The following is a 22,363-nucleotide window of genomic DNA, read 5'->3' as shown; positions in this document are numbered from 1 at the left end:
TTGACTTCAGCAGAGCATCTTGTGTGCTTAAAGTTGAACATGTGCCTTAGTATTTTGCTGGATTGGGGCCAAAGAGCGCAGTCATGTGCAGGAAACATTTTCAGCTTGATAAGGCTGTTAAAAGATATTTCCTGGTTGGCCTTCTGCAGCTGATGCCACATCACAGCCTGATTGGAGGATCCCTGCACTACCAAGAGGGTGATTTCATATTCTACAATCCTTTATAACGTAATACTCCTGGTGATACATGGTGCCTATGGTCTGCTCCCAGGCTGGGCGCTCTCTGTAAGCACAACCTCTAAAGGATCCTTGAAGATTATACATAGTATAGAATCGTTAGAGCTGTTGAAGGTTTAATGGTGTACCTCTAATTAAAAGTTTGGGAATGGGATTGAGTGTTACCTATGTCTGGCTCACAGACAGGAAGGTGACATAATTCCTTTACAACCTCAGAGAAAGAGATCAAATGAATTTTTTTTATATGTATTTATAGAATCAAAGACATTTTTGAAGAAAGACCCTTCTTATTTTAAGTAGCATATGAAGTTCACTGATACACTGGAGGAATTAATAGAGGTTTTTTTAACCTGTTTCACACGCATAAATCCTAGCAAATATGAACATTTTAAACAAAACAGTAATTCTCAAAGGACAGCGTCAGAAAAAACAAACATTCTGAAAAAGAAACAGATAATCAGGAAATATGAGAATCTTTTGCTAATGCAATTTATGACCACACTGTACTGCCCTACGAGATGGCGTGAGTATGCTGTAAAAAAGGACATCAGATGGCTCCAAAAAGCACCTACCCTTTCCCACCTGCTGCATCAAAGCAGAAAAACAATGATATCTCCTAGAGGGTGTGATGCTGAGCTGGTGTAAAAGATATGAGGATTGTCAACTTCAGGAACAGTTTTTAGGACAAGAGGAGGCTTTTGAGCAACTTGGCAGCTGGACAATTTAGAATGTTAATGGCAGGACTCCACAGTCATGAATCAAGTCAAGTTACTGCGGAAAAGTTAAAATGGAAAAATGCCCATAGGTCAGAAGCTTTTAAAATTAATATATTGTTCATGGAGGTGGCAGGACTGTTTGGACTACGGGCCCAAGTCTCATGACTTCATTCATGCCATGCTCAGTTTAAGCCAGCTGAGGTCTGGTGATAAGCTGCAGTGTTTTCAGCCACTACATGTGTCAGGGTTTTTTTCTTCTCTGGTGGTGGTGTAGTGGGGGGTATTTCTCTCTCTCTCTCCTTTCCTTTCTTCTTGCGTTTCTTCCCCTCCTAACCCCTCCGCTTTTTTTTTTTTTTTTTTTTTTGGCCAGCAGTTCCTGTAGTTTGGTGAAGCTCTTCTGTACAACTTACATTCAGGTGCTTTTGTCAGTTCAGAAGCAGTTTTCTGCCAATGCCTGGCATCCTTCAAAATGAAATGTGATCAGAAGGGAAGTGAATATGCCCTTAGTTCATTTACAGCAACACCTTATGCCTCTTGAAGGAATATCCGAAAGTGCTTTTATCTCAGTCTTTGCAGCTAGCTCCGGCATGGTCCTTTCCAGCCACAAGCAGGACTTGTGGAAGGAAAATTATATTGTTAATACACTCCTGATGTAAACTGCAGTGAGTATCTATGGAAGCAGAAGGTAGTTCTCTCTCCTGAATTTTAACCAAGACACCCAGCTTAACATCTTTCCTTTTCGAAAGACTTAGATATTAGATAATGCAAGGAACCTAGCTTTATCCGCAATAAATGCATCCATCTCTTGCAGTGCAGTGCCCCCTAGCACTGTCTCTACACATTCATGCACGATGGAGGGAATAAGGCCACTTTGCTCAGTCAACAACACCTGCAGGACATGGCTTTCCCTGGGAATTTTCACACCAACTATTGACCCAGCCCAGTCATGCTTAGCTTGTGGGATCCGACAAGATCACAGCATGAAGTGGTGTGGCTGCCCAGTAAAGCAGAGAGATCCTTAATTGTGTTCAACAGTGTGTTCTTGGTGGAGAACTAGAAGAACATAGATTTCTTTATTTGGTGACATTATCCAAACTTGAACTCCAATTTTCTCATATGAAGATCAAGGTCTTTATTTTCTCCTTCTTTGTCTGCTAGATTTTTTATGGCCATATAAGGCTTAAAGTTTTATCTAGGCAGAGGAGCTGAATGCTAGTTTTTATTTTATTTTTTCCTTTTGCAGTTTCACCCACACAGGCAGGGCATACAGTGGGTATTCAGATAGAGTTCTCTTTTCTGTTCTTTCATTGACTTTCTGTGTTACTTTGACCTCATTATAAAAATCTTCTCATATATAAATAAACACTCAGAACCCTGCTTAGCTCTTCCAGAGTGCACTTTACTAGTAGGTCACAAAGGAGAGAGGCTAATATCAAATATCAATAGATATTATCAGAGGATAATATACAATATCTCTATTTACAGATGATAACAAGAACGTACAGGCAGGTTAAATGATTTAACCAAGGCCTCCCAGCAGGCCACTGGTCAGACTGAGCTTTCTAGACTATTATTTACCTGTGATTTACAAAATTAAAATTTTGTGATTTACAAAAATAAAGCACTCTGGTTTCTGTGTATGAAATGCACCCTTTAAGTGGAAAATATTGTTATTACTGTACAGTATCCAGCCCTGGTTGAAAAACCTACCTATATCTGTACTACTATAGAGAAGTTCATCTATTTGAAAAACAAAATAAAATCTAGGTTTCAAAAAAGCAGGTGAATCAGCTAAGCCCTAACTGACTGAACACAGGCACTACTACTCCAGGCAATGCTAATACATGTATTAAAAAATTTCTGGATCACTTCTCAAACAGTGGTATAGAAGACAGTGGTAAGGCTTGCCACACAGCCAGCCTGCACACCATCCCTTTCTCCCTGCAGATTACTTCTCTGGGTTATATCTGAAAAGTGAACTAGTTCCTGTAATCAGCACACACTCCATGTTACATTAATGAGCTTGGTCAGTCTCACTGTAAATGAGCTACTTCCATGCCTTGGAGGGCCCTGTGTAACTTCAGCAACTTCTAGCCCCCTTCCTCTCCTTTTTCAGAAATTGCGAAGATGACTGAAGGGTTTGGTTTTCAGTCTCCTCTGAATGTGTCCTGCATCTGTGTATTATAGTCACTCAACATTCACACAGTACCCATCATCTTTAAAGCTTATTACAAAGTATTCATCTTGTTAGTCCTCAGAACATGCAGGAAAGGTGTTATTATAGAAATGAAGAAACATACTTATAGGAGTTACTTGGCCAGAGAGTGAAGGGAGGTGGTGCTGGAGCTGTGATTACAATCTAGTTGTGTGTGGGCCAAACTCTCTCTTATTTACACCAGTGTCAGGTTATGGAATAACTCCGCTTCTCTTAGATATTGATCTGAGATGTTGATAGACCAAGTGTATCATGATGCTGGTGATATCAAACTTTTTACAACAACAAAGAAAAAAATCGAATGTGCTAGACACACCTCATTTTTCTTCCATGTTACTCTGCTGAGGACAGTGGAGTTGTTCCTTGTTGACACCCAGTTAGACTGAAACGACAGCCCAATCTGGTGGATTCAACTTCAGCTGTAGTACCTTGAGCAGACAGTCCAAGTACCTAAAGAGTTTTTTGCATAGGGCTTCCCACATTGCAATTTGGAGCCAAACGATTCAGACACTGACATGTCTAAATCTAATGTCCTGTTTAATACCCTGCTTCATACGTACTTATGTGACCCGTTAGCACCTCAACACCATCTGATTTTTTCAGTGTGTTCACTAATACGCATTCCTGAGAGGCTCCCCCCACTATTATCCCCATTGTGCAGATTGGGATTCGAAGCACACTGAGGCGAAGCTGTCACACAGGTTGTCTGTGTCACAGCAAGGGTAGGAACCCGTGTTTCCCACTGTTAGCGTTGTAACCTTGATCTCTACTAGTAACACCCATCCTGAAGCTTTTGTGTGCTGATGCTCCAAATAAAAGCCTGTTTCCACAATACTGGAGGTTTTAATTTTATATGGACGGTATGATTAAAGAAAAGGTGTAGGCAGGCTGCGCTTCACCCAGATGGAGCAGAATTGTAAATCTAAAGACTTAGCTGACTATTTAGAAATTTAGGACAGCTGGTCCCTGGCCTTTAATACCAGCATAATTTATAACTAGACATGCTTAAGTCTTGTAAACCCTGTGGAAAGTACTCTGACATTATATACACTGGTTTGATACTGTGATTAATCACCCCTCAGTCCCCTTTGCAGGATAATAAGGCTGTCTGTATCTTGCAGCTGGCAATCTCCTTCCTTACAGTCCCAGCTCTTCTATAACATTTACATTTCTACAGCTGATAGAAATTTACGGTTCCAAAAGGGGATAAGGGAAAACAAAACAAACAGGACGTTTCAATAAATTCCACTAAAGCTGCTTTGCTAAAATATACTTTGAGATTAAATGTTGGGAGTGCCTCGGTAGATACGACACTGCTTTTTCCAGCTCGGTTTTAGCAGTTTATGATCCCAGTTTTAGCAGTTTGTGACCCCTTGGTGACCAAAAGCCCTGAGAAGGGGAAATGATGGGTGGTGGTGGTGCAGTGACAGGAGAAGGAGCATTTGGGCAGGATTAAAAACTGCAGGATGAAAACCTGGTTTACAGTTCAACTAGGTCTTGGTACTTCTTTTCTTCCATCCTCTTTTCACTGCCTATGGAAAGAGGAAAAGAAGCAACACATTGCACTCCCCTTGCGTTTTCTGATCACTTTCTGAAAGCCCCTTTAAAATACTATTTCACCTCCACCAGTTTAAAATCAGCTTGCAACCAGCCGAGATATTCTCGAGGGAAACAGCCCAAGGTTTTCAAGCGAACAACAAATCCCGCGTTTTCCAGGTGCCTCTTCGCACCCTGAGGCGCGGAGCGGGGCGGCTGAGGGCAGGCTGGTCCTGACTGGGGTGACGGGGGACTCCTCGGGGCCAGAGCCCTCCGGGCACTGACGGCCCCGGGACGGATACTCGCCGATACCTCGGAGGTACAACTACTTCATAAGAGTTTCAACTGCCCTCCGGCGGCACCATCGGCGACGAGGGACGTAGGCTGGGGACGGGGACTTCTCCTCAGAGCGGTCCGCTACCTGCGCCACGGACCGCAGGGCACCCAACCGCCGCCCGCGCGCAGCGCTCTCCGCACTATTCCGTATAAGGCGCTGAAGCCGCGGCCCCGTCCCGCCCCGTCCCGCTGGCGTCTCCCGCCGATGAGGTAATGCGGGGCTCCCATTGGTCGGGGGCGGCGGCGCCCCCGGAGCCCGAGAGGGCGCGATCGAGACTATAACTCCGCGCGCCGGACCGCTGCAGCACAGCGCAGCTTTGCATCGCTCGGTATCGCACCGCACCCCTTAGCCGCTGGGAGCCGCGGATCTGCTGTGCCCTCAGGCTTGCACCGTCCTGCCGAGCGAAGGTTGCGCTGCCGACACTAGCGAGAGAGACAGAGAGAGGCAGTGTGAGGAGGCAGGCAGGCAGGCAGGCAGGCAGGCGGTCGCGGCGCACGGGCTGTTAGGAAGCGAGAATAAAGTCAGGCAAACAGAACAGCGGCTGTCCTCCTGCTCCGCAGAAGTGAGGAGGCACCCCGGAGGCAACATGACGGCGTGGCTGAGCTTCCTCGTCGTGTTCCTCAGCAGCTGGAGCCTGCGGGACTTGGTGGTGGAGGCTTGCACTTGCGTCCCCATCCACCCGCAGGACGCTTTCTGCAACTCCGACATCGGTAAGTGCCGCGGGCGTAGGCAGCGCCTCCTCGCCCCTCAGCCGCCCGGGGTGAAGCGGCCCCGCCGGCGCTGGGAGCGCTCCCTCGGGGGGAGCCGAGGCCCCTTGCGCGGGGAGGCGGCACCTGCCCTGCTGGTGCGAAGCCCGCCTGTCTAGAAAGTTCTGCGGGACCTTGAGGGGCACGGGCAGCAGTTGGGCTGTCACCACAAGTAAGCCTTCGTCCTACGAATGAAAACCAGTGAAAACAGAGGTGGGGCGGGTTAAACCGGTGAGGGATGACCTGACCTTTCAAGACAGCTGTGGCTCAGTAGCTGCCGTGTACGCCTGGGTTAGTAAGAGGAGAGGTGCGTGGTGGTGGACCCCCGCCCAGCTCTCATGAGGAATGGCGGGGAGCGAGGTGTGCTGTGGCAGCAGGCTCTGTCCCACAGCAGTGGCGGCAGCTTCTCCAAGATATACTTTCAAGAGATCAGTAATTGTAGGAGTGGGTTGTTTCCCACAGCAAGACAAAAACACAGTTGGAGGCCCGGGCAGCCAAAATTTCCTCCACAACCTGGTGACGAATAATAGGAGGCAGGATTAGGATGAGTTCTCTCAAGCCAGGAAACTGCCCGTGGTGGTTGGTGTTGAAGGTGCGGCTAACATAGGCTTGTGGTGCTGCGCCGGTAACTTCAGGAGGGGCTGGAGAAGCAGGGAACAAGTCTGTCCACACTTTCTGCATGCTACGCTGTGATCTTTGCAGCTGTGGGAGGTGTGCAAATGTGCGTACTTTTTTTGAAAGTTGAAACACTTACTGGATCCTTCCTGATGTTCTCCGCTATGGGTTTTAGCATCCCTAAGGATCTTCACTAACTTTAGATGGGGGACAAGGGGAACACCCAAAATCTCTCGGAGGAAGAGGTAATGGAGACTCTGGATTCAAATTCTTTGGTTTGTTTGTAGCCAAGGGTGGTTAACCAAATACGGTTGCTGCTTGGTAAGTGTCCTGTGGTAAAGTATATGAAATCACTTAGTGGTGTCCTTTGAGTTAATACTGGACACATGCCTGCATAACAGTAAATATAGGCTGTCACTTCAGCAGTTGTGAGTGGACTGCATGAATGAAGTTTTCTTGCACCTCTGTGGATTGTCTTAGTAGCACAGTGTAAAAGAGGTTGGTGGACTTTACACTGCCGGTACCTACAGAGTACTGACTCCAAGTGGAGTCTGCAAAGAAATCCACCTGGCAACTGCTTTGGAAGTCAAATAGAAAACCGTTCTCACTGCAGCAGAACACCCATTGCTATGAACCCTGCCGGTGGCTCTTTCCAGTTAGCCAAGATTACTGTCAAAAAAATCCCTCTCTTGCCTTTAACTCTTCTACAGAAACTGCAGTTATGCCTGGTTATTCATGTCTAGTTTATGTAGTGTATCTGTTCTTGAATGCCAAAAAAAACATTGCATGTTAAAAGTGCTGGGAAGGTTACAGTTTGCTTCAGTGATGATAGCCTGGAAAATATTTATAAAATAATGTTATACTGGGGAATTCTTCCAGGAAACTGCAGTATTCAAAGTTCTGTTGCCATTTTCATAGTTGGATTGACAAGCATGCCACCTAAGTGGCAACTGCCAGGGAGATTGTCCTTTCTGTGAAAGTGAGACTGGGAAACCATTTTTTCACAGCTAAAGCTGATGACAGCATGTGGTCTTCATTAGCTGCATTTTGGGAAAAGGTCTACTTTCTTGCTCTGATTAGGTCATGTTATATTAGATTAGGGGTAGTTTTCAGTTTAATTCAACTTCTTAAATGGTGGTAAATAAATTTTTATTATTAATACACACTAACAGTATATTTTTGCTAGACGCATAAGTGACTAGGAGAGCGGTAAACTATGAAGTTTTATATAACAATGCTCCTAAACTTTCAGGCACAAAGTTTTTCTGTTTTCTACTCTGATTTCTGGTCAACTTCAAAGTAATCTCCTTCATCTCTCCTTTCTCTGTTCTGGACTCATCATTATATCTCATGCCTTGGCTTTGCGCTGAGACGTAGTAGTTCAAAAAATTGATGTCAGTGGGGCTGTCATGCCTTCAGACATCACAGCAATGGAAAGGACGAGAAGCAGAAAGGGAAAGAGCAATTTGTTCTAGTAGATGACTTAAATGCAAGTTTGGTTAAGACTGCAGTTCTGTGTGATGGGTTGAAGCAAAAGTAAATCCTTACATTTGCTAGAACTGTCTGGAAAACGTGATGTTTCTGCAGGCCGATTTTAGAAAATGCTGTCATGTTCATGTGCTGAAAGGGCAAATAGCACACTAAAGCTTTCTGGCTCTGGAGGAGTTAATCATCTCCATGGAAACTGATGGCAGTGTCCTAGTGCAGTGTTTAGACAGACTAAACTACACGCTGGGTTATAAAACACATTGTGGGGAAGAAAGGGACTTGGCAGCAAGTTTTTATCGCTCTTGAAACTCCTGACAAAATACCAGCTCAAAAGGGAGGAGTCAATGCAGTAAGGGCTGGAGCAAAAGAGCTTTTTAAAATAGCTCCTAAAACAATACAAGAAATTAACTAGCTAGGTGGCAGCCTAGGAGAGGCTTTTCATCTTCAGAAGCACTGAATGTTGAAGCAGGAGAAAACTTTTAGTATAGGAGTGTAATGCAAACTCTTATGGTTGATCTTTCATGCCTCGCCAGTGAAGTCCTACTCTCAAGTTTATTCTCTTTTCCTTTAATCTGATCTCACTAGACATTTAATTTTTGATCTTCCTGTGGCTCAGTTCTGATACTGCTTCCCAACTCTGCAGTCATTAGGTTTTAATCTTTACAGAAACAGATGCTCACATAAACCCATTGAAAAGGGCAGGATTTCAATATCCTTTGAAAGTGAAGGTTGTGGTCTTCTAGAGGAAGCTTGGATTCCATACACAACAATAATTTTTTATCTTTATTAAAAAAGGAGGGGGGAAAAAAAAAAAAGAGACACTACTGCCAGACTGGTCACAAGGGGTCTTTTCATTCAGCCTGAGTGTTCCAGCATGATGAATGGAGCAAAAGTGAAGAGGTGTGCCTCATCTTGCCTTCCAAGGTCAATCAATAATAAAATTGCTGTTTTAACTCTTGGCTTTCTTTCTTTAACTGGATTGATAAGTGCCAGAACAGGCAGTACGATAATTAGACAAACAGCAAGACAAACAGCAACTGCTATGACTTGCCATCTGAACTTTGCTTCCTCCACTCCCGCCCCCTGCCTATGACCCCTTCCAGATGTGAATATTTTTCTTTTGTTTGAATTAAGAGACCTTTTGAAAGAACAGACACCAGGCATGCTTTGTTCTATTGTGACAAAGCTGTGACATTTCCAGCTGGACATAGCTGACATGAAAAGGGGCTTGTTTGTCCTTTTTTGCAGGAGCAGCAGGAACTTTTGAGCTTGGCTGCTGAATGTTGCATTCACAGGTTTGGAAAAACATCTCCTGCCTGGCCCTCTCTGCCCCGTCCCCCCTTCAAAAAAAAAAAAAAAAAGTGAAATTGCAGGCTGGATTTTGACAAACCAGTCTGCAAGCGATAAAGAAAGTACTTTGTCCACTCCACACCTATCTCACTTTCATCTCATGCATATACTTCAGAAAAAAGCTATGGCACCACTAGCTGTCTCTTAGGTAAGTTCAAAGGAGCTGAAAATAACGTTCCTTTCTATAGTTTGTGTTGGAGGAAGAAATAGCTGTTTTAGCAAGGATGCTGGTGGGTAGTGCCCCTTTCTGTTCTAAATAACCTCACTTTTGGTGAGTTGGAATTAGCAAGCTTTGGGGAGGTGAAGGTAAGCTCTTAGAGTCCTTCCATGCTAAGGAAGCCATTCATTCCTCCATCCTGCCATACCCATAGCACTGGGTTCACAACACCTGCAGTGGCTAGCGTCCTTTTGACCTGAGAATGTGGTATGAGAAGAGCAAGAAACAGCAGAGAAGGAGGAAGCTTATGAATTTGTTTGGCCCAAGGTCTAAGCACCTAATTGAAAACCTGGCCTTTTTCTTTCACTGGTTTTCTTGAATTGATCATTCCACCTTCTCGCTAATAAGCTTAAAGAGAGATGCAGAACAACTCGATCATATGTGAGATTTTGAACATGCATTCTTTGCCTTGACATAGGCTCTGTAGTGAGGTCACATCTGCTGTCTTATCCTTTAAGGCAGACAAGTAAGGTCTGCCAAATTAATTTAAAAGTTAAATGAGCTCCAATTATTATATCAATTTTTTGAGTTGAGATGAATTTAAAACAAGTTTTTGGGTTACGTGTCGTGATAATGGTTGCAAAAGTGTTGCATCCACTTTGGCATCAGACTTCTGTTGAGGAAGTAATGATGTGGTTTCATTTTTAGACTGGACTTTCCTTCAAGGCATTTTAGAAGCAGGAATTCTGAGAAGCATCCCCTAAAGCTTTAAAAAAAAAAAAAGGTATTGTAAATTCCATGTTACATGGGAAGAAATTGAGGAGATTTGTTTAAGTTTTATGGAATTCCAATGTCCATGGTAAAAACTGTGGTGAAAGAGGGTGTTCCTTGTGCCTGGTCTTGTCTTCTGACAGGGAGATCAGAAAGATGGCCATTCTAAACTAAATTGTCCTATTTAATAGAATTGCAAATAGAAGTTGCTTATTTGTTGTTTTTGTTGGTTATTTGCAATTAAAGTCTATAGCAGAGAGATCACCTTGTGGGATCTGGAGTTTGTCACTTCTCCAAATGTATGTATTAAAAAAAATGTGGTGGAAATTACTGTTTGGAAGATGTACTGCAGAATATTATATAAGGCTCCTTTGGTATCTTCTTATGATTGCAGGAAGTAACTCCAGCAAGACCTCTGAGCCAGATGTTCTAACCTTGAGTCTTAGAGCTCCCTGCTTTATATAAACATTTCTTTCATTCTTATTTTCACTGATTTCCCACCTGTTCTTGCTTCATCAGTGGACTTTGCATTTTCCAAGACACTAAGTACAGTTAGTCCTGCCCTTTCAGAGTCTCCTAGATATGGCAACTGGATTGGCATCTGATGAAGTGCATCTTTGTACTCATGCATAATCCCACTGACAGTCATGGTGGGTGGGATCAAGAATCTTTCGTAGGAGCACTCAGTGAGTCACCTTGGCCTTAATTGGATGTTAAAGCTATTAAAGATGAAAACTTAGTTTTTTGATGTAACAATGTTGTCTGAGGTCATATTTCTCCTCACAGTTCCAATATCATGTGGTGCTTTTACGTAGCACAACCAAGCATGCATCACTGAAGAAAGGAGCCTGTTTGGTCTGGGCAGGAGGTCTTGTCTTTAAATGAGACTTCCACCGGATGCTCTTTGCAAGTTCATAAGAGCTAGTAAACCTGAGAGGACAGCTTGGTTTCAGTTAGCAGGCGAGGCCAGGCACGCTCTGCTTGCCAGCTTTGAACCAGACTAAGCTGAGGGACTAATTTCAGTCCTAATAATGTCTGCAGTGCATGTGGTTGAGTTTCCTTTTAATGATGAGATTTTTTTTTTTCCGGTTCAAGATGGAGATGCTTTTGCTCTGATGCGCTTCTTATTGTTCTAGACTTTCAGGGTATGATTCTGTGTTTCACATGTTATAAATTGGAAACAAATGATACTGGTGAAATGATAGTAGTGTAAAAGATGAGAGGAAAATTGGACCTTCAAGCACCAATTAGTTAAACAAATGTAGAGTTCATTAAAGGCCTACTGTAGCTTGTCTAAACCTCTGAAGAACCTCCACATGTGACACTTGAAATTTTACTAGTAGAACTTTATTGAACTGTTACTGCTCTTTAAGTTGATCAGAGCAGCTGACTACATTTAGAACTGTTGCTGCAAGACTGTCTTAACTTTTTCTCAGTTTTGTGGCACTGAACATTTGTTGCAAATAGCAGAGCTGAAGGTCAGCCTCTTTGGTAACCCTCTGTGTCTAAGTACTTGGGGCACAGAGGAGGGAGGCACACTGCTGAGGCTTTATTAAAACCCAGAGCTCTTCCTCTAGAGCAGATAACATGAAAAAGCGTGCCAAAATTATCAGTGCTTTGCCCACCACTGACTCTGCTATCAATGTTATTTGCCCATAGCGGGCTAGGTCCTTATTTAAAACTGGGGTTAAACTGGATTTGCTTTGGAATAGCTTGAGAAGAGAAAGTTAACCAGTGAATTTCGAATTTCTGCTATTTGAAAGTATTAGGCTGGTACTGGGCCTGAGGTAAATTAGACCAAGGTGGGTTAAATGGATTTACACCCTCTTATACTAGATCTAAAATCTATCCCAGTTATCGATATGGAAAGGAAATACCGGATCAGCCTCATAACTTGGGTAAAGCAGGTGCAGTGCCACTGGTCTCTGCAGTATTTCACCACCTCGTATCAGAGTTGGATTTGACTTGATGGTTTCAGGTTTCTAACAGGAATGTTACAAACACTAGAGAGCTTAAAACTATTGTTTAAAAAAAAGTTAATCTTCTACCGTAATGTGAAGTAGTTCCCTTGGGTGACCAGAGTGATGATTTAGTACATTAACTGACAGTGTCTAATAACCTAAAAATGCAAGTAGTTTTACACAACCCTGATTATTTTATTTATTCAACGTTGCTGCCAGCTAGAAAAGATTCTGGGAGTCTTTTGGAAACAAGATAGAAGTCTCTTGAGTTGCGTGCTGGTAAAATAAATGTTGACTATGAATAGTCCAAATTCCTGCTAGTGTTTATATAAGACCTTTCCAAAGGGCAATTTCAGCCCTTAGAAACAGTATACAGACAATAAAACTCAAGTTAAATAGCAGAGACACGCATATGCAAAAAATAACATCAAACCTCATCAAATATCAGCTATGGTTTGCTTGAGATGTAGAATCTCATTTTTATTTTAGGAAGAAAAGACATGATTTGGGGTGTCCCTCCTGGGACTGAAATGTGCTAGGAACCAGCAGAGAGCAGCGCTTGGAGAGAATGTCAGGGAGGCCATTGTCAACTCAGAGATAAGGTCTTGGGTTGTGCTAGACAGGAACTAGTGGTCTGTGTCAGTGGGCTCAGCTCTGAAAACTTCTTTGTTACAGGCGGGGGAAGAGGATGAACACAGCAATAGGCTCAATGGGAAACTTGTAGTGGGAGAAGGTATTTAGGAGCTGTAGGAGTGGCAAATACTAGGCTCGGAGTATAAGGAGGAGAGAAGGATTACTGGGCAAGGGAGAAATGCTGTATGGAAGCATTGATATAGAAATAGATATAGGCTGGTCAAGCTGAAAAGAATCATTAGCTGTGACACATGATAGGCCACCTCATCTGAAACTATGTGGGGCATGCCCAAGGTGGATCTAATCCATCCAGGAGAGTGAATGGGTACTGGGGCTTCAGGAAATGCATAAGTAGGAGAACCCACATAAAACAATCCGATGCTCTCCGATTGATCTCTAACAGCCTGCAGGTTGTTCTCACTGGCAATCAAGGCTTAGGCTTTGAAAAAACCTGGCTGGGTGGACTGGCCATGGACAGAGCACACACACTTAAGAGTATCTGGACTGCAGCAAAGCTGTTGCCTTCTTCCATTCAGATGAATGCAAAGTTCCTTCCTTCCTTAAAGAAGTGCAAATTGCAGGGCTTGGGCTCCTTTTATTTTTGCCAGATGAGTTATAAGGAAAATACAGTTTAGCTGGAAAATGATGCAGATTGCACAGCAGGAGAAGCAAATGAATTAAGCCAGATGTAACTTGTTGTCTAAACATACTTTTGATGTACACGAAGTAGTAACCTGACCCACTGCAGTCTGGAGAGAAAAGGAGAGCATGCAAATGGCGGCGCTATCATTGTTCAACACATACTTGTTATTGATTCTGGACAAAAATACACATTCTAATAAAAAATCCACAATATTCCTTAGTTACCCATCTGTTGTTAAAATGTCAGAGCATTGTAATCCTACTGGTTCTTAAGGGCTTAGAACTAGTTTATTGGGGAGGTAAAGAAAGGTATGTGAAAGGACCCAAGGATGAAAAAGAGATTCCATAGATTTTTCCTTTTTTAATTCTTGTCATTGACATGAAAAGGCCCAGGTTTCTGCTGGCCTGCATGATCATGGGTGCTTGAGCAAGTCAAATATAAATTACACCAAATTTGCACTTGCAGAGATAATAATGGCTACACCAGGTGCAACAGCATGAAGGTAAGATATTATTACTTCTTGCTCCCTGGTGGTTCATTAAAAAAAAAAAAATCCCACAACAGCACATAGGAAACAGGAGTGCTTCTATTCCACAGGGCCATGTTCAAAATGACCCAAGCTCCTGTTGGCCTAGGCTGAAGGTTGTGAATTTTAACTCCCTCACACTGTATTGTAATTGCAGTATGGGGAAATCAACATCTGTTTCCTTTTCTCCATGTTTCTCTCAGTATTGGATGTTACTGCCGTGCAGCCTGCAGGGAGGCCTGCTGGCATTATGTTAGTCTGTTAATTTTCTATAGAAGAGCACTGGAGCATTTGTTCAGACAAGAAGTTCAATCTCTCATGCTCACTGAATATATGAACAAGTAAAGATCTTGTTCCTCTGACGTTTAATCAGCCCTCTCAAATTTCTTGGATCAGCTGTAAATAGGAGGCTCTCCCCCTAGTGAGCACGTTTTGGTGTTTGGTCTCCAAACAGTTAAAATAAAAGGGGGAAAATGTGCTTACTTGTACCAAGACAGGAAAACCACAGAATGGAAAACTTCCACTTGACTTTGAAAGACAGGAAATGGCTGGCATTGGAAAGGCAGCAGGTAGAGGAAGAGAGAGCAGAGGATATCTGTAGAAAACCATCTACTCCCCAGACACTTCTCCTTCAGCTCCACGCTCTTTTAAGGGAAGGAGTTCCAGGCTGGCCCCACTGTTCCAGGCCCTTTATACACTTTCCAAACACCCACCCCAGTTTCCTACTTCCTGCCTCTTCTGACACTGCTATAAATATCCCGCCTGCCTTTCATAGGTCTAGAGAAATGCACATTGCAGATGAAAGGGAATTGAGGTGACAGTATGAAACAGCTTTTAGGCCAGCTCTTGTGAAGTGTGCGATTGCTGGGTCCTCTGCTTTAAATTTCCCTGGAAAAATGGAGTCCTTTAAGAGTGAAACAGTCTCCCTGTTTATCATACTCACCTCTGGACTAGGATACATGGGTCTGTTTCTAAGTAAAAAATTTCCTCCAATAAATAATATACTACATATGGCACAGAGCTAAAAGCTGAAAAATTTCTGGTATTTGGGAGAAGGGAGGGTGGGGAAAAGAGGTTTAAGAAGGAACAGGAAACACTAGTTGAGGGACCCCACTGCATGGAAAAGTATAACATTTGCAATAATGAATACCTTAAATACATTGGTGAAGAGGATCAGTCCAAGAGGAAGTAAAACAGCAAAGTGACCCCTGGGGCCCTTAAGTATCCATCATGTACAGTACTTCAATAGCCACAAAATACAGGGCCTTCCCTTAGCATCCTGCAGGGCAAAAATCACAAACCCGGAGAAGCGTGGGAAGACAAGAGCAGCAGTTCCCGTGCAGGAGCCTCAGTACTGGAAAGGATTGTGCTGGGGGGTAAGGGCAGGATGAGTTCTTAAGCCCTTTGTTTTACTTCTCTAAATATGAAAAGCAGCACCTGTCCCTTTTTTCCCTTTTTTTTTTCCAATGGGGTGGGGGATTAAGGATTTAGTTGGTTATTTCCTTAGAGGATCGAAATAAAAAGGAGACTTCAGTAAGTCTGTTTCCATCTTCTCTACAGACAGTATATTTTCAATATAATTAAGCAGCTGTCCTGCTTTTCCCCCACTGTGTAACAGTTTGCAGCTTTACAGAGAAGCACAGAAATAGAGGATTCTACAATATCAGATAGAACTCCTAGTTGACACTTCAAGGGACCCCAGATTATCACAGGAAGGTTTTAGTGGAATATTACCCATTCAGAGAGAAGCTCGACTAGACCTGGTGGCAAATAGCCAGTGACCCTTATCAGTATGTTGCCTTTAACACCTTCACTTTGGAACAAGCACCCTGCAGCAGAACCTGCGGTAGAGAGTCATATGCATCATCCAGCTAGGCTGGAGTTCTGATGCTGATAAAATATACCTCCCAGAAGCCTGATGTGGGATAGTCTGACTTTATCATAGTCCCCTTCTGTGGGTGTCATCCTAATTCCTTGTAATTAGAGATTGATTCAAACCCTGCAGTTTTAAGTTCCTTTCAAAACTCTTTAAAAGCATTTGTTATTTTAACTCTGGAGTCTATTTTTGTTATCAGTATGAATGTCTAATCTACCTCCCATGTGCATTCTAAATTGCAGCTATCTCTTGAGTTTCCCAGTGTATTCTGGTTTGCTCTTTTTCTGTTTGACTGGGAGGCCAACAGGATGGGAATCATGTATTTACCCATATTTTGTTCTGAGGATTCTTCTGATGCCAAATAATTATGAGACTAGAAAGCTAGGACTAATAAATCCTTGTCTTACAGCACCCTGCATCCCTCTGTCTTGTGTGATTTAGCAGGAGCCTGCTGGAGTAGCACGGCCAGCTTGATCCCAGGGAGACTCGTTCTTTCCAACAGCCTGACACTTTTGAAAAAACAGCAACTAAAGTAGGAAGCAAGTCCTTAGTGGCCTTAATTCCAATGCCTTGTTTAAATTCGTTGGAGAAATAGTGTAGATTGAAAGAAGCAGACAGCACCTGTGTATTTGGCTGGATGGGAAACAAAGCTTTCACTAGTACCGGAAAGTTTTCAAGCCAATAGGTTCCTTCCTGTCAGTGCAAGATCTCATGCTAGTTTCTGAACACCCTTCTCTCATACCAATTTCCTGCAGTACTAATGGCTGTTGGAAGAGGTAGAGTAAAGGAAAGCACTGGGTCTTTCTTTCCCTCCTGTCTCAGAAACTGTTTTCCTGTTTGTCTTCTATGCAGTGTGGCAGCTTGGGCCATTGACGTAAACTTTGTGCTGTTCAGAGTTCCCCTCTTCTGAATTTGACAACATTCCCTACACACATCCTGACTAGGCTGCGTTTCTGACAGAAGGACAAGAGAGTGAACAGAGCAGGATCTCGGGGTGATAGTTGTCTTGGCACACCTAGGGGTTCACATTTTTGTGCAGGCCCTATATTTGTTCATCAAGCCATCATAAAGTTAGCACATGGCAGGGTTCCTTCCAGCATGTATTCCTCAATATATATGTGGACCAACAAGGAAAAATTGACCAAAGTTGTTACTGAAATATTTATTGTAGTGGTGCTTTGAGGCAGCACCACCAGGTTACACTGTAGAAAAATACGGAAAAGGCAGTTTTTGTTCCAAAAAATACCTGGAGTCCTGAATGGGAGGGAAAGAATTCAGGGGAGTTTTCTAAGAGGAGTTGCTTAGCCCACTTGGACTTCCTTCTCTGATGAAATACATCAGAGCTCACAGCAGCCATCTTAACTTGGGCAATTAGTACCAAAATGCTGATGCATGTTGTTTTCCCACTGAATTTTGGACTATATGGCTTTATTCTATTTTTTTCCTCATGAGAAATCTCTGCTAGAGTTGCTGCAACAGCTGTATTGTCATAAGCATACTGAAATTCAGTACTGTGGACAACCAGTGTACACTGGAATCAACAGAGCTATAATGGTTAAAATAAAATAATAATAAAAAATCTTGTTTCTGTATTCCCAGAGTAATTTCCCTTGCAAAAGACCAAGTACTGAATGGAACTATACACTCATGAGCTAGCTACATGTTTGCCTGCCAATTTAATAGCAAAAGCAAGCAGGATCTGTGTTCCTTTCACCCAGAAAAAGAAAACTGCATTTTGGTGAGATTTCACTATAATGATAGTGGTTTCAGCCCAATTTTAGAATGGTTTTAGGATGTATTGGCAGCAAAGCTACAGCTGACAGGACCAGGCAATGCCAGTCTGCTTTCTGCAGATGCAGTAATGCTTCAACTATTCAAGGTTTTATTCCTTTCCTGCCCTGTTTGTAAGGTGGCAGGGGAATCCTTACTTGTCTTGGTGCGTTTTCACTAAAAACCCTCACCAGAAAATGTTACTGCAAACTGGAAATGAGAATGTAATCTGTGGCTGTTTTGCATAGTTGGATGATTTGTTGTTTTTCTTTTTAAGCCAACTTGTGACTCTCTGAGGTTAGCCCTGCTCCAAACCTTGTTAATAGCAGTCCTTGTCATTTTAAGACATTTTATCTTTTTCATTATTATTCATACATGCTCATTTCTGGATTTGCAAATATGCACTTGCACTTCCTCAGCTTCCTTGCTTGTGGAAGGAAGCAGTGGAAGGAAATAGCGTGCACCAATAGCCTGGTTTTGTTAACTGGGGTTCTATTTATCCCACAGTATACTAGAAACGGACATGAAACTATACATTGGTAAGCCACACCTCTGATTTTTCTCAGGGGAAAAAAGCCATGTAACTATTCTTAGTTGGTGTATTAAGTGTGAAATTAAGCAGTTCCAAGGGGATGAACAACTGCTATTCAGAAGGAGTGCCTTTGTGCTTCTGTCTTCTCCTCAGAGCTACAACAGTGCAGTGTTCTTGACTCAAAGTGTTTCCCTCGGGGTAGTGGAAAATCAGAGCCGAGCAAGGCTGCTAAAAATCCAGGCTTAGACGTGTGCCTCGTGTGCGTGTGTGTACATCTTGCAGTTCAGTGATGACCCTGACGACTTCTTGAACTTTTAATGACAATGCAGCTGTCTGTTCATGGTGCTAATTAACCCAAAAGCTGATTCCTCCCTCCCCCTCGTTATCCATTCTGTGAATGAGATGTGAAAACAAGACGATGACTTTTCCCGTGCCCTTAGGGCTGTCTGAGCCTGGCAGCAGTGACCCTGCTTGAGCAGAACTGAAAGAGCTGCTGCGCAATGGCCCATACTCCTTTTTAATGGGTTATTAAAATTCCACCTTCTCCCCCTCCCTCCAGTCCTGTTACAGTTTGGAGTGAAGGCACTTAGGGGAAAACAGCTGCAGGAATAACTTTCCCTCTTTTCTTTCGCAGAGACAGCTGTTCAGTCTGTAAGTCTAGGGATTCCACCACTACTTATTTAGGGCCTGATCCCGCTCCAGTTAAAATCAGTGGAAAGATTCCCACTGGGTTCAACAGGCAGTTGAAGGAAGCAGCTTCAGGAAGCAGCCTGCAATCAAACAATACTGCTTCAAAATGTTGGAAATGGCTAGAAAGGAAAAAGAGAGTAGGAAGGCATTTGTCACAGAGTTGACTTGTTGACTTGCCTGCAGTCTCAAAGTACAAGCACTCAGCAGGCCAACGTTTTACTTGAGGAACAGGTTAAATTAGTGTGTTTGTGGTATCCTAAGTCGCTTTTTTAAGATAGCTCTAGTATGTCTATGTTCATTTACAGTCTGCAGTGTTGACAGACTTTTATTGGCACAGTGAATTAAAGGACTGATCTCTGATGTTGAATGCTTATTTTAGTTTAGATACTCTTTGAGATCATAGGGGATAATGGCTTACTTTTTGAAATTATGCCAGTTCTCAGCACCTGCAGCTCTTATTGGTGTGAATTTACTTGCTGCTTCTGAAAAATGAGGGGAAAAATGGAATTTACTCTTGCTTCTGTTGTTAGAGCTTCTTGTTGTCACCTCTGATTTATACAGTGAAAGAGGAGTCTAGAAACTTGCTGGAGAGGGTCAGAATTTCTGTTCCATAGGGAATTTTGAGATGGTGGAAATTTATTCCATCTGAAATGTGAGGGAAAATGAAAAAATCAGAGTCTTCAGCATGGAATTTTCTGGAAAAAGTGATTCTGATGCATCTGGATCTAATGTTTTGAAGGGCTAGTTCAAAAAGTCCATTTTGAACGAAGGTGTCATTTCACATCAACATTTAGACTTCAAGTGCATTTGAAGAGAAACGCTGATTCAGGATGCAAATAGGTCTCAGTTTTTCTGAGAAGAAAAATAAAAAACAATTTTGCTGAAGTTGATGCTTTCCTTAGAAATTTGTGATGTAAGTAAAACCATGTTTCCTGACAGGAAAAAACATTTCCAGAAACATTTCTACCAGTCCTATCCCTGATGGTTTAACAGCAACAGCCTCCCCTTCTGGAAGTGCTGATTTTGATCAGGTTACATGCTACCTCTCAAGCTGGGAGAGATTCCAGTTCGTTAGTCCTCTGGGGTTTATAGATAGCTTTTTCTGAATGCTGAGAATTCTCTTTAAAACACAAATCTACATACCCTTTGCTTGCTCCAGGCCTTGGCAATGGGCAGTTCTCCTTGGGTTTGCTGCATTAATGAACAAACAAGTTTATGGCTGTGCTGCTGCCAGTGGACTGAGACGAGGTATTTCCCCTTGTGTTTCTGCTAGTTCCCTCCCTGTCAATGTTTAAACATGCTTACACCTGTGTTCCAGGTGCAGGCTGAACTGGAACCCTGAAAAGCTGGCTCTTGGGACGGTGGTTCATTACTTTGCCAAAACAGTCCTGTTACAGCAATGTCTCAGGAGACCTGGACAGGCGGGAAGCACTCAGGCTCTGTGTATACCCTGGAAATGATTACCATTATCTGTAAACATTCAGCAGTGCAGTGTCCAGAGAACTTCTGCCTCCCAAACAGTTAATGGGCCTTAGAGCATTCAGACATAGCAACCACTGTGCCAGGGCGGCTATGAAATGACTATCCAACCATATCTTGTGACCTTTTGGATTTTTTTTTTTAAAAAGTTACGTGGACACCTAAGAGGTGATATCAGAATGCAGGCTTACCTCCCCCAAATTGGAATTTTATGAAAGTTTTTTGTAAGAATACTTTACGAAGCTCTCAAACTCCAGTAGCACAGATGACCTGACTGGTATGTTCATTTTAAGTAAATCTCCATCAGATTCATATGGTCAGATTCGAGAATTTCCATTTAAAAAATGCTAATTAGCAATACTGACTAGTAATAAACCAATATGGGTTAGTCTTGGATTTGTATAAATACCTATTGTGCAAAAAAATAAAAGAAAATTAACAATTGGTAGTAGACAGGCACTGTTAACTGTTCAGTGTGTTTTCTGTCTAGCTAAGAGTCATATCTCATTAATATTTCATTGGGAGCACCAGGATGCATATGAGCGTGCATGTAATGACACAGAACTTCTGGAAATCTATTCTGATTATGGCCTATTGGGCTGTGCATGAACATGAAATTTTGATTAAAAGTTTGTATGAAGGAGGTTTGAGTAATAAAAATCTGAGATGATTATACTGTTTCTCTCTCCCCTGTAGTTTCTATGGAATATCTTTGGCCAGTCTGTCAGTAGGACAGTCAGGGAGTTTCTGACAAAACTGTTTGAAGAACAAAGGTACCTGGCCAGTGTCTGCTTACCCTTTCTGCTGTCAGTGCTCCGTGTCATTGCACAAGGAAAATCCTGTGTCTTCAGAGCCAGAGGATGTAGTGTGCAGTATTTGTGTTAGTCATGCAAAGAGTTGTTGCTTATAGATGTTCTTAGACTTCCAGGTCTTCTCATTACCTCTTTTATGAGATGTCTCATATCACTCTCCTTTTGTTTTTATTTTACTCCCACAACAAATCAACACTGAGTTCTTGTGGCCTTTGATATCCCTTTGAAGGTCGAAAATGAAGGATGATGTTTTGGAACACAGTTATGACAGGGCACTACGTGGAATCCTGGAAAGTACTGGATAGGTGGGCAAATTGGTCAGTGTGAGGTTTGCCCTGATATTGTCCTGACCTTGACCTATAGTCTCACTGGGAATTGCAGTACATGAAGCTGATTCAGGACTCAGGGAGGTTTTCCACTTCCTTTAATGAACACTGAATCAGGATCCAAGTGCTACACCTAAGTCTTTACATGGTGCTCAGACTCCAGGGTAAAATTCTTCATGTAGCTAAGCTCAGCTACATAGTATTAATGGCTGTGGTTACATGATAGACATTAATAAAATGGGCAATAGTAAATTCCTTAAGCACTATGATAAACCAGAACTGTGTCATGGACACATCCAGTGTTATGTGACCAGTCTGCAGAGGCTGTCAGCTTCTGAACAATTTATAATGGCTCAAGAATGGTGGCCAAAGGTACTGGCTTCTCAGAGGAGAAATGGTTTGAATGCAGGTTTAACTCCAGGGTCCAGCAGGCCTAATACTGCTGTCAGGTCCACTGCAAATAGGGACAGTAGAGCAGCACATATGGGCCTGACCTGGTTAAATATGTATACCTCTTTGGCGTGGACAGCTGCTTAGCCTATCAGTTTAATGCAAGTTTTCTAATGCAGGAAAGAATTTGCAGGCCCACCCAGTACCCTTGAAATCTATACATGTTCCCAAACAGTTCTTACTCTCTAGCTCCTACGTGCAAAATTGAGTGTAAACCATGTGATCAGTGGAGTGCAGCCTCCTCGCAGAATGCTGGCACCCATCCCAGCTGGGCGAGGTGCTGAAGCAAGGAAAGTCCTCTGAAGTAAGTTGCTGAAGCAGGGAGTGTCTAGGCCTGTGGCTTTTGATACTCCCTGTTTTGAAAGGTTTACATGGGCTGTCAGAGCTGCCCTATTTCTAATGCTCAGAAGAAAACTGCTTTCAGATGTTCTCTTTAGCAGGACTCTCCTTTCTCCTCCTCCTCCTGTTGGACCATTTGGATGTGAGCTCCCAGTGTG

The 22,363-nt window shown here is 42.9% G+C and overlaps 2 protein-coding genes across 3 annotated transcripts in view; one reads left to right on the top strand and one right to left on the bottom strand.

Annotated features, from left to right (window-relative positions):
- The window catches only part of SYN3 (synapsin III), a 199,213-nt gene that overhangs the window by 84,337 nt on the left and 92,513 nt on the right, over positions 1–22,363 (bottom strand). The window lies entirely within an intron of this gene.
- The window catches only part of TIMP3 (TIMP metallopeptidase inhibitor 3), a 39,963-nt gene continuing 22,874 nt past the window's right edge, over positions 5,275–22,363 (top strand). The window contains exon 1 of the mRNA XM_054813145.1: positions 5,275–5,751. Coding sequence (XP_054669120.1) covers positions 5,628–5,751 — 124 coding nt within the window. The 5' untranslated portion in view covers positions 5,275–5,627. The remainder of the gene's footprint in view (positions 5,752–22,363) is intronic.

This window comes from Grus americana, chromosome 1 (assembly GCF_028858705.1).
Source record: "Grus americana isolate bGruAme1 chromosome 1, bGruAme1.mat, whole genome shotgun sequence".
Classification (NCBI taxonomy): Eukaryota; Metazoa; Chordata; class Aves; order Gruiformes; family Gruidae; genus Grus; species Grus americana.
The sequence above is the reverse complement of the archived record's forward strand: the minus strand, read 5'-3'. Positions and strand labels throughout refer to the sequence as shown.